General features: G+C 43.7%; 1 protein-coding gene across 5 annotated transcripts in view; it reads right to left on the bottom strand.

Moving 5' to 3' along the window:
• The window catches only part of TEX14 (testis expressed 14, intercellular bridge forming factor), an 86,150-nt gene that overhangs the window by 31,778 nt on the left and 42,085 nt on the right, over nt 1-12,287 (bottom strand). For 3 of the 5 annotated variants that reach the window (XM_039247338.1, XM_039247341.1, XM_039247342.1), the window contains exons 10-13: nt 8,593-8,744; nt 7,325-7,515; nt 5,786-5,936; nt 2,768-3,666 (exon numbers count right to left, since the gene is read on the bottom strand). In XM_039247338.1, coding sequence (XP_039103269.1) covers nt 2,768-3,666; nt 5,786-5,936; nt 7,325-7,515; nt 8,593-8,744 — 1,393 coding nt within the window. The remainder of the gene's footprint in view (nt 1-2,767; nt 3,667-5,785; nt 5,937-7,324; nt 7,516-8,592; nt 8,745-12,287) is intronic. The other 2 variants (XM_039247340.1, XM_039247343.1) reach the window with 1 other exon arrangement.

The raw sequence follows: 12,287 nt of genomic DNA, 5'->3' as shown, positions 1-12,287 counted from the left end.
TTCGCTTAGGTCATGATCTCGCGGTTCGTGGGTTCGAGCCCCGCGTCGGGCTCTGTGCTGACTGCCAGCTCAGAGCCTGGATCCTGTTTCAGTCTGTGACTCCCTCTCTCTCTGACCCTCCCCTGCTCACGCTGTCTCTCTCTCTCTCCTAGAAATAAATAAAACAAAAAAATTAAAAAAAAAAAAAGAATATATTGAGAATATATTCAAAACAGGCATTTAGGATAATGGGAAGTTTGTAATGTTTTCATTTGGTATGATTAAAAACTTAAGAACTGAGAAATTAAAGGAATGAATTTCAATTATCTGAAAAATTCATTTAGATGGAAGTGCCTTATTCCTTGATTATGCTAGAAAACCAGGGTTGACTTTTTAAAGGAAAATTCAAGATGGTATAATTGTTTTATCCATAGTCATATGTAGCAGATGGTTTTCTTCAATGATGCCTGCCATGAATTCCTTCCCTTCTTGTCTACATTGTCACCAGAATGCTGGAAGCTATTTCCCTCCCCTTGAATCTGGGCTGGCCTTGTGACTTTGAACAACAGAAAGTAGCAGCAGTGATACTGTCCTAGAGCTGGGACTAGTTTTTTTTGTTTTAATGTTTTTTTAATTTATTTCTAGGAGAGAGAGAGAGACAGCGTGAGCAGGGGAGGGTCAGAGAGAGAGGGAGTCACAGACTCTGAAACAGGCTCCAGGCTCTGAGCTGGCAGTCAGCACAGAGCCTGACGTGGGCCTCGAACCCACGAACTGTGAGATCATGACCTAAGCGAAAGTCGGACGCTTAACGACTAAGCCACCCAGGTGCCCCGGGCTGGGACTAGTTTTTAAAGAGGCTTGCCAGGTTCAACTTTCACTTGGGAAGGTGGCCACCATGCTGTAGAGAAGCCTGGGTGAGATTACTTATTGAATGATGAGAAGCCAAGTACAGAGAGGGGCCCCTTGGAGGAGGCCAGGGCACCAGGCATGTAACTGAGGCCTTGAACCTTCTTGCCTATCCCAGCCTCCAGCTGAATACGGTTAAGGGAGTGATCCCAGCCCATGCCACATAGAATGAGAGAATCACCCAGGTAAGCCCTGTCATATTCCTGACCCACAGAATTGTGAAAAAGGACAAAATTATTACTTTAAGCCACAAAGTTTGGGTTTTTGTTGTTGTTACTACATAGCAACAGATAAACCAAAACACGACATACAAGAAACCTTTTTTTTTTTTTTTTTTTTTGAGAGAGAGAATGAGCACAAGTGCTGGCAAGAGAGGGGAATGGAGGGGGAGGAGAGAAAGAGAGGGAGAGAAAGGGTGAGAGAGAGTGAGTGAGAGAGAGAGAGAGAGAGAGAGAGAGAGAGAGAGAGAACCTTAAGTAGGCTCTATGCTCGATCACACGACCCTGGGATCATGACCTCAGCCAAAATCAACAGTAGGCTGCTCAACCAACTGAGCCACCCAGGTGCCCCAAGAAAACTTATTTCTAATAGTTTTCAAGTAAATTTGAATTTTCAACATAAACAGAAATATTAGTCTAAGTAAATTCTTTGTGCCTTCTTTTTATACAAAAACAAATGCCAACACTTTTCCAAATGTTTTAAGTAAGGACTGAAGTCTCACTGACATTCTGCAGGGCACAGTTAAAGAACACTAGACTAGGAGTGAAGAAATCTGCTCCTAATCAGCTGTGCGCCTTGGCAGTGGTGTAGTAAGGGGTGAAGGTAAGGGGGGTGCTGTCTGCCCTGTGCAGGCAATAAAGGGATGTAGAGAATTTTTAAGCTATAATAAAACCCACTAAAAGCTGGCCAGCTTTTTATCACCGCAGGCCACCAATTCTAAATAATTTCATTAAAAATTCCTCCTTCCAATGGGACTGACCTTTCCTACCTCAACCCCATCTTGGTAACACCTGGACATTAGAAGTTTAAGGCACTGAACTTCAGCTTCACACTCCGTAAAATGATGGGTTGATCCATACCTAAAATCCTGATCCAAGAGGCAGCCAGCCCTCTATGTGTGAACTTGTTCAAGTTCATTCATTTATTCATTCCCTCAGTAACCATTTGCCAAGTACCTACTATGTGCCAAGTACCCTTTCTAGGGTGGAGAATAAGTAAGACCCAGACCTTGTCCTTAAGGAGCTCATGGAGGAGCTACAACCTCACTAAGCCTCAAGCTACACCTCCCAGGCCAGCTCCTATGGTATCTTCTCACCTCCTTTGAGGTGTCTTCTTTGATGACCAGGTCCCTTTGTCTCACACTGGATCTACTCATAGGTACAGCCTGTGGCTCACTCATCATCATATCCCATAGTCTACTGCATAGCCTCTACAAATTTTTATTGAATGAGTGAGTCAATGAATCAATAAATAATTTAGAATGGGGATTAATACCTTCCCAAGAAACCATATTTAGTTAAGTTGAATCATGTAAAATTGTCAATACTTGAATATTCTTTTTTTTTTTTTTACGAATAGTTTATTGTCAAATTAGTTTCCACATAAATTACTTGAATATTCTGACCTATAAGACAGTAATTTCATATAGTTCAATCTAATGCACAGGATTTAAAAAGAAGAACACAGGCTGTGTGTTGGGTTTGGAATGAGAGATGCAGAGTATCTACCTTGGAAATCCATCCTGGAGGCCCTATTTTCCAAAGCCAAGAGGACCCGCTAGGAGTTGGTTGTATTTAGGCTAGTCCTTGCACATGGGTTAGGGGCCATACTGAACCATGTTCCAGATTCTGCTCACGCTGCCCTGCCTCCCACTTAGCTGTACCTGATGGTTCTTCTCTGACTGATCCCCAGTGCTTTCTTCAGAGACTTGAGTGACAGGTTTCCAGCCACAGACACTTCTTTTCCTGGACCTTTTGCCAAAATGTCCCCCTTGAAAGTCTCTCACCATGGAAGGCCTTGTCAGGGTTTGGCAACTGCCACTGGTGTCCAGCTGCTGGCCTCCCAGCAACTGCATGACAGGAGGAACATAGGTGGAAGATGGGGGGCCCAAGGCTGAAAGTGAGTCATAGATGTTTGTAAACTCTCTAGAAGAAGCCCACAAAGACCTGTATTCCTCCTGCTCCTTCTGTATCATCTCAAGCTTATCAATTTTCTGTTGGATATTCCTCAGCAAATCGGCATCCTGGTACAGTAATGTCTGTGAAATCTTTAGGTTCAGCACACACTTACTGATGTACTCCTCGGTCATGCACCTATTGTTCCCACTGCCCTTGGCTTCGCTGGCTAGCTCAGGTAGGCTGGGTGAACTAAGAGAACCATTTTGCCAATCCCAGTTCTCAAAGGAGAGCTCTGTGTCAGTTTCTGAAGAGCTCTCCTCCTCATCACAAAAACAGCATGCATCTCTCTCCATCTTTTCCAACTCTTCTTCCATGGACTTGAGTTCATCTGCTTGGCTTGGTCCGGTCCCCTCAACAGATGAATCAGCTCCTGGGGGCTCCGCCTCCTTGTCATCTCCCCTGTTCAGGCAGCCTGAATAGATTTCGTTGATTTCAAAGCTGCAGAGGCTAGCCTGACCTGGGCTGAGCCTCCTGGCCTCTTCTAACACAGAGCAGGCAGAAGCAGCAGCATCTTGGTTCTGAGTCTCTTTGGCCATCAGACTTGGATCTAGGACCTGAGGATCTGGTGTTGCTTTCTCAGTGGGTGAATGAAATCGACTGCCTGCTGGAAAGAGTGGCAACATCAACTGATTAAAGTGATCACATGCAGCAATTCAGCAGCCCTGGCGTGTTGCTTGAGCGGTATGAGAATGCAGCAAGAAGCTTTTTAGTTTCCCATTCCCTTCCTAGGTATGGAGACTACTAGACACACTCCCCAAGGGTGAGGGGGTATTTGTAACAGATGAAAATTCCCATTTTGATATGAATTGAGGTAGAAAATTGGGAAGGGAACAAACCCTGGGGGAAATGTTCTAAGCTTAAGTTACAATGTGTTCAAAACATGCTTAACTGTCAGGAAATGTAATTAGAGGCCCCTGAATATTAAGAACTAAATTCATAGCTTTCTTTACACACATAGGAGTTAGAATATTCGTGTCAGTTAAAGTTATGCTCTTGGTGAGCATCTGATAAAAGTAGACAAGACTGCCCCAGAAGCCACTGCATCATGGGAAGAATAATAATGTAAAAAATAGCACCAGAACTGACCACTCATTACACCTGGTTGATGGTATACAGCTCACAGAGAAGAGATGGAGGAGCCAAAGTAATGAAAGTGTGTGTGTGTGTTGGGGGGGGGGGGCGGCGCGGGGTATTCTGGAGGCCTCCAGCTCTGTCCCCAAAGAGAGGCAGAGAGAACGGTCCTTGGCCTAGAGTCCAGCTCTGTAGTAAGTTCTGGAATCCTGAGCAAACCATAACGTCTCTCAACCTCAGTGTTCTCTCTGGAATATGAGAATATAAGCCAGATGATTGCAAGGTCCTTTTCAGCTCTACATTCTAAGATTTCTTTTTTTTTTTTTTAAATGCCCTCAAACTCTTGTTCTTCTCTAATAAACTTTTTTTAAATGTTTATCCATTTTTTGAGAAAAAGAGAGCAAGAGCGAGCAGGGGATGGGCAGAGAGAGTGGGAGACACAGAATCTGAAGCGGGCTCCAGGCTGTGAGCTGTCAGCACAAAGCCCGATGCGGGGCTCGAACCCACAAACTGTGAGCTCATGACCTGAGCCAAAGTTGGATACTTAACCAACTGAGCCACCCAGGCGCCCCTAAAGCTAGTTTTTAAAAAAAATGTTTATATATTTATTTTGAGAGAGAGAGAGAGAGAGAGAGAGAGAGAGAGAGAGAGAACCACTGGGGGGAGGGGCAGAGACGCGGGGCTTGAACTCACAAACTGAGATCATGACCTGAGCTGAAGTCAGATGCTCAATCGACTGAGCCATCCAGGTGCCCCTTTACATTCTAAGATTTCTGAATGTACTAAAAAGCTATAAAAGTATACAAAAAGCTTGGAGGGAAATACCAAAATATTAATAAATTATTTCTAAGTGGCAGAATTATAATAAGTAATTTCCTCTTTGTATGATGTCAAGTTTTCTTTTTTTTCTTTTTTTTTTTTTTTAATATTTTTATTTATTTCTAGGAGAGAGAGAGACAGCATGAGCAGGGGAGGGTCAGAGAGAGAGGGAGACACAGACTCAGAAACAGGCTCCAGGCTCTGAGCTGGCAGTCAGCACAGAGCCCGACGCGGGGCTCGAACCCACGAACCGTGAGATCATGACCTAAGCGAAAGTCGGACGCTTAACCGACTAAGCCACCCAGGCGCCCCGATGATGTCAAGTTTTCTATAATGAGCAGATAATAATTTTAAATATAAAATTCACCATTTTGGGGGTGCCTGGGTGGCTCAGTCAGTTAAGCATCTGACTCTTGATTTCGGCTCAGGTCATAATCTCACAGTTCATAAGATTGAGCCCTACATTGGGTTCTGCGCTAATAGCATGAAGCCTGCTTGAGATTCTCTCTCTCCACCCCCCTGAAAATAAAATAAACTTTTTAAAAAATCACCATTTTATTTGTGAAGCAATTAAATAAATTCCTAAGAACAATCATACTAGAAATAAACTGCTTATTCTGGCAAAAATGCTTAGTTTTGGATCCAACCAAGGTGTATATGGAGCCAAAAATATTTAACTTAGTAATTTCAAGGATCTTGATTTTTCTCTAAGGCATCCATCTTTTCCCAGTATAAGTGATATGTACAGTCTGGAGGAGTTGATTAGTTGTAGCCTGCAATCCTTAGAACACATTCATGTCAATTAATCCTTAACCTGTGGGTTAGGGCCATACCTGTTTCCTTTAGCTCTTTTATTTCCAAGTTAGGGGTCTCTTTCAGATGTTCTGATGTCAGTCCTAGACAGACATTGACATCAGAATTGAGTTCATATCTCTGCATCTTGGGGCTCTCAGTTGGCTGAGTTATCTGGGCTCCGAGAAAATCCTATAAAAAGGGAAATATCATCAAGGACATATTTGCAATCATTTGAATGTCACTAGTATTTTTTAAAAACAGATCTAGGTGTCAAATAAACTTCCTCTCCCTCCTGTTGGGTAGACTGTAATTCAAATTAGCTAATTCAGTGTTATTACCAATATATATTTTTTTTAATTTTAGAAAGATAGAGAGTGCGAGTGGGGGTGAGAGACAGAGGGTAAGACAGAGGGAGAAATCTTAATCTCTGTTCAGTGTGGAGCCTGACATGCTGGATCCCACAACCCTAGGATCATGATCCGAGCCAAAATCAAACCTCAGATGTTCAACCAACTGAGCCACCCAAGTACCCCCAATATTTTAAAAATAGTAACAATAGCTCCCGGTCACTGAATAGCATTAAGTGCCTGCAGGATACCCCTGCTATGTGCCAACCTTCTCCAGCTCCCCTCATCAATTCCCTGCTCCCTTGGGAGCACAGAAAGGATGTAATGAAATGAGGATTTCCACAGATGGCCAACAGACACATGAAACAACTCATCAGGGAAATACAAATCAAAACCACAGAGATACTACCTCACGCCGGTCAGAGTGGCTAAAATGAACAAATCAGGAGACTCTAGATGCTGGCAAGGATGTGGAGAAATAGGCACTGTCCTACACTGCTGGTGGGAATGTAAGCTGGTTCAACCCCTCTGGAAAACAGTGTGGAGGTTCCTCAAAATATTAACAATAGAACTCCCCTATGACCCAGCACTGCTAGGAATTTACCCAAGGGATACAGGAGTGCTGATGCATAGGGGCACATGGACCCCAATGTTCATAGCAGCACTCTCAACAATAGCCAAAACATGGAAAGAACCTAAGGGTCCATCAACTGACGAACGGGTCAAGAAGATGTGGTTCATCTATACAATAGAATACTACATGGCAATGAGAAACAATGAAATCTGGCCATTTGTAGCAACATGGATGGAACTAGAAGGTATTATGCTGAGCGAAATAAGTCAGGCAGAAAAGGACAGATACCATTTGTTTGCATGTATAAGTGGATTAGGAGGAACTTAACAGATGACCATGAGGGAGAAGAAGGGGAAAAATAGTTGGGGAGAGGGAGGGAGGCAAACCATGAGAGACTCTTGAATGCTGAGAACAAACTGAGGGCTGATGGGGATGAGGGAGAGGGGAAGGGAGGTGATGGGCATGGGGGAGGGCACTTGTGGGGATGAGCACTGGGTGTTACATGTAAACCAACTTGACAATAAACTATTTAAGCAAAAAAAAAAAAAAATGAGGATTTCCAAAACTTCTTTCAACTAGCTTCTTCCTCATCTCTAACTCCCTATGCCTCTGTGAGGAGTAAGCAGAAATAAAGTCCTAACAGCTTCAGAGCTTACCTTTAAATCATTCTTCAGAATGTACCGGATATCTTGAAGGTTCATAGTTCGGTCTTTCTGCTTGACCTGGATACCTGACTTAACAATATCATAATAAGGTTTTGGAAGCCTGACATCAGCTTCTAAGTAATTTCCCAAGACTATGGCTTCTTTAATAACTGAGCCATCTAAGCCATTCCAGGGTATGTTATCTGTTAAAGAAAAGGTCATAGGAAAGAGTAACATAAAGAAATCAGGTTTAAAAAAAGAAGAAATCATGTAAAACTGGGTAACTGGGTAATCTTAGTTAAGTCACTCAACCCTTTTAAACATTAATTTCTCTTTACAGAAAAAACTGTCTGGAAATCCAGTCACAGACAAGAAACCCTTTTACCCATTTACCAGGAAAATCCGTGCTACAGAGACAGGAACAAGTACTGTCAGAATCATGTACATGTGGGGTCCCTGCCGGCAGACCTGGCATCAGGATAGGCAGCTCAATGCACTCCTCTCATGGAAGGTATGGTTTTGTCTCTCAGACTATAAACACTGCTAAATGAGAGGGAACTCCCACTTACCCCCTCAGTGAATGTGGTTTTACTGTATGTAAACACACTGTGTGTGTGTTCTCCTCTCCTGAAAGATTCCTTCTGTCTTCAGATATGTGATCACTTCCTTCACATTAAGGTCTTGAAGGTTTGAAAGGCTCCCATATCTTGTCAGGTGACAATGTTTCTTTCCACACTGAACCTAGGTGTATTTGCTTTCATAGTTTCTCAGAGGCCAGTCTTTCCCCCTCATTTCCAAGTTCTTAAAGGGCACCTCACAGAGATCCCTAAGCACTGACAGCAATATTTGGTTTAAAAACTGCTTGGATTGGGGCATCAGTCAGTTAAGCATCTGACTTTGTCTCAGGTCATAATCTCACAGTTCATAAGTTCAAGCCCCACAACAGGCTTGTTGCTGTCAGTGTGGAGCCTACTTTGGATCCTCTGTCCCCTTTTCTTTCTGCCCCTCCCCTTCTCGTGTTCTCTCTCTCTAAAAAAATAAACAACTTTGCTTGGATTAAATGCATTACCACTGATAGGATAGGTTAGCTTTCCTGAGTCTCAACAGGTTAAAACAGATTTCTGGGAGATCACCTCATATCTTTCATAAGTACAAAGAAATTTCCTTGAAGAAATCTCTTTTTCCTATGTTCTGCATTTTCATGAAGTAACTCTTGTGGGGAAAAAAATCCAAACTAAGAGTAGAGACTCTGGTCACAGTCAATGTGCTCTTGGATCTACCTGTTAAAATCTCCTGTATGATCATAGAAAAGCTGTAGATGTCTGACTTCACTGTGGCTGCCTTCTGTAAGATCACCTCCGGGGCGGCCCAGTTGTACAGCTGGGTTGGGAGAGGCACTCGAGTGAGGTCCCTGTGTACACGTCCATCCTGGCTATAGAAGGAAACACATGAAACACGTGAGGCTCATGTCTTAAAGGATCATTGTGACCAACATACAGTACCTTTGTGAAACATCTACCTCTGAAAACTGGCAGATAGACCCTGAACTAACCCTCGCTGCCTGCTGTTTCAACCTATCTGGGTGGGCCCTGCCCACCCTCCCACCTCATCTGGCTCTCTCTCACTCAAGTCATGGGGGCCCTCTTTGAGTTTCTCTGGCATGCCAAGTACATCACCATTTCAGGTCTTTGCATTGCAAACTGGCTTTGTCTGCATGCTATGCTCTGCCCAGAGATCCTAGCTTGACTGGCTGCTTCTTATAACAAAGCTTATTAGCTTGAAAATTACCTCTTTAGAAAGGCCTTCCCTGGGGGCACCTGGGTGGCTCAGTCAGTTGAGTGTCCGGCTTCGGCTCAGGTCATGATCTCACTGTTTGTGGGTTCAAGCCCCATGTCGGGCTCTGTGCTGGCAGCTGAGAGCCTGGAGCCTGCTTCGGGTTCTGTGTCTCCCTCTCTCTCTGACCCTCTCCTGCTTACCCTGTCTCTCTCTATCTCTCTCTCTAAAATAAAAATAAAGCATTAAAAATTAAAAAAAAGAAAAAGAAAGGCCTTCTCTGACCACCTATGGTCCTGTTTTATTGACGTCAGAGCACATAGTATCTGAACTTTCGTTCATATGCTTACTGTTCATTATCTGTCCCCCCTCTGCTAGAGTCAGCCCCATGAGAAGAGGCACCTTATCTGTCCTTTATACCATGTATCTCTAAATTTACATGAGGGTCTCAATGTCTACTTAAGACTCTGTCAAACCCCCTCTCAAGCTCCATCTGCTTTATGAAAGTCCCTTGTGGGGCTCTTCCAAATCCTGTGATTTTTCCTTTTTTGAATTCTGCCCTCTTAGGAATAAGCCCTTTCAGTTCAGCACTCAAAGGTTCACTGATTTGTTCGAAAAACTCAACTGGATCCCAACTAGGCTCCTTGAGAACTAATTCATAGCTGGGCCAAACTAAATATCTGCTGGGCCAACAAGAGTCCTCAAGGTGAAGTTAATACCCATTTCCATCTACAGCTGTCATGAGCATCTAATGAGCATCTAATGAGATCTTACATGTGGAAAACACTCTGAGCCATAAAGCAGACAGCTGACAGCTCAGAGCCTGTTTTGGATTCTGTGTCTCCCTCTCTCTGCCCCTCCCCTGCTCATGCTCTGTCTCAAAAATAAACATTTAAAAAAATGTAATAAATAAAACATTTCAAAATTAAAAAAAAAAGAATTAAGGTTTTGGGCGCCTGGGTGGCTCAGTCGGTTAAACATCCGACTTCGGCTCAGCTCATGATCTCACAGTTCGTGGGTTTGAGCTCTCATCGGGCTCTGTGCTGACAGCTCAGAGCCTGGAGCCTGCTTCGGATTCTGGGTCTCCATTTCTCTCTGCCCCTTCCCCCACTCACACTGTCCCTCTCTCTCCCCCTCTCTCAAAAATAAACATTAAAAAAAATTTTTTTTAAGCAAGTGACCAGAAGTCCTTTGCTGGTCTAGCTAAGGCCAGATTTGAGGATGGGATCTGATGGTATAGGCTTCTTCGATTTTGAGCAAACCTCCCAAAATAATATTTCTTCCAGCAGACCTTTTGGTAGATGGCAGTCGGTTCAGGAAACCATGAAATTAGAAAATCTGATATTGACTTTTTGGTTGTATTGCTAAATATTGAGTGAGATGTAGCCTGGTATAATATGAACAGCAGAGAAGCATGCCAGTATCACGGGAAAAGCAATGGAGTGTTTTCCTACCAGAGATATACTCTGAGAACCTAGCATGTTTGGCTCTTCACCTTGCAGGGTTATCTCCTAAGGGAAACACTCACTACATTCTCAGACTTCTCAGGCTTGTCTAAGGTTCTGACAAGGGATAAGTCACTTACAACCAGTATTTATAGCCTTTCTCTTTTATTTCCACTCACCTTCTTCTCCTACAATCTTCCTTTCTTCTCTGTTAAAGCTAGTTGGGGGGAGGGGGTCGGGGGGTGCTTCTTTCTGCTGTCATTCTGGGGCAGTTATTTTTCTTAGCTTCAGCTCTGACATCATTAAAATTATATTTGGCTACAACTATGTGATGCCACTTGCAAGGTCAATTCCAGCTCTAAAGATTCCGTTAAGAAGGAGATAAAGAATGAGAAAAGCTGCTGTGTCATTTTCATACCAGGAGATAGAGTGTTACCCTTGACAATGACATTCAACAAACCAACCAGCCCAAATAGAATGTTTCCAAAAATAAATGTGGAATTGAAAGTTATTTTGGATTCTTGGATCTCAGCTCATGTTATCAGTTGTCAAAGAAGGGTGTGCTGTTGTGGCTGAAACTGCTTGCTGACTGACATTTCTGCCTGAAATTCTATTCTGAGGTCAACAAACCCAAAAGAAAACACACACCTTCCAACTCAGTTACCTCCCAGCCCCTCAGTCCCAATAGCCAGGAAACGTCCTCTACCACCTGGTTCTAGCCATAGCTGGATAACTTCAGACCAGCTCTTCACCTCTCTGGGCCTCAGTTTCCTCATCTGTAAAAGACAAGGTTGGGCTAGGCCATCTCGAAAGTTCTAGTTCACTCTAGGATTCAGATTTGTATAGAAAGTGCAGGCAGAACAAACTGTTATACCTCCATGTCAACAACAGATGGCACTCCATCACCAGCAAATAGCTTGGATTCTTTCGCAGCCTTCCTGAAAAGCCTTTGTTATGGAAGAGAAAAATGTCCAGACACCTTAGCTTCCACTGCTCCTGAGCACATGGCCAAAGTGGCCAATCCCATTCTGAATGATTTCAAGTTTTCCTGTCATCTAGACTCATCTGTTCATTTAACCCAACATTTACTGAGGACTTACTACATGGCAGTCCTTGAGCTGAAAATAAACATGCACCGTCCCTGCCGGCTCAAAGGTCACCATCTGGTGGGATAGACACATAGCTGTGGAGGAAAGGAATATGCAAAGTACTGTGGGGACCAGAGCTTCACTATAGGCTTCATGGGTGTGGTGAGAGATTGTGCCTGAGGGGAGTTTAAAAGGATAAGCAGGTGAGTGCCAACTATTCACTGAGAAGTGGCCTAGACTGAAAGAGGCTTTGGAGAGCCAAGCAGGGAATGGGAAGTAAGGTTGGCACTGTGGGCAGGGCCTCACATTGGAAGGTTTCCACACCCTGCAAAGTGCCTGGACTTAAATCTTGTAGGCAATGGGGAGACACTAAAAGGTTTTCACTGGAACTGAGAATGGACTTGATTCAAGGATGAGCAGCTCGACTGGAGATAGCTGTCTGGCCTCTACCAGTTCTCATGTGAACAACCACTACAGTTACACCCTAACTGCTCCCCTGCCTCTCTCTTGTCCCCTCTCAGCCCCTTCTTCACATGTAGGAACAAGAGGGAACTTAGCCTGTCAATCATCCATGACACCATCCTGCTCAAGGGGGGAAAAAAAAGGCCCTTCAAGCATTCCAGTGTTCTTATGATAAAATTCAAACTCTTCACCAAGGTCCACAGAGCC

The sequence above is a fragment of the Hyaena hyaena genome, unplaced genomic scaffold (genome assembly GCF_003009895.1).
Source record: "Hyaena hyaena isolate Hyena2069 unplaced genomic scaffold, ASM300989v1 scaffold_298, whole genome shotgun sequence".
Lineage (NCBI taxonomy): Eukaryota > Metazoa > Chordata > Mammalia > Carnivora > Hyaenidae > Hyaena > Hyaena hyaena.
The sequence above is the reverse complement of the archived record's forward strand: the minus strand, read 5'-3'. Positions and strand labels throughout refer to the sequence as shown.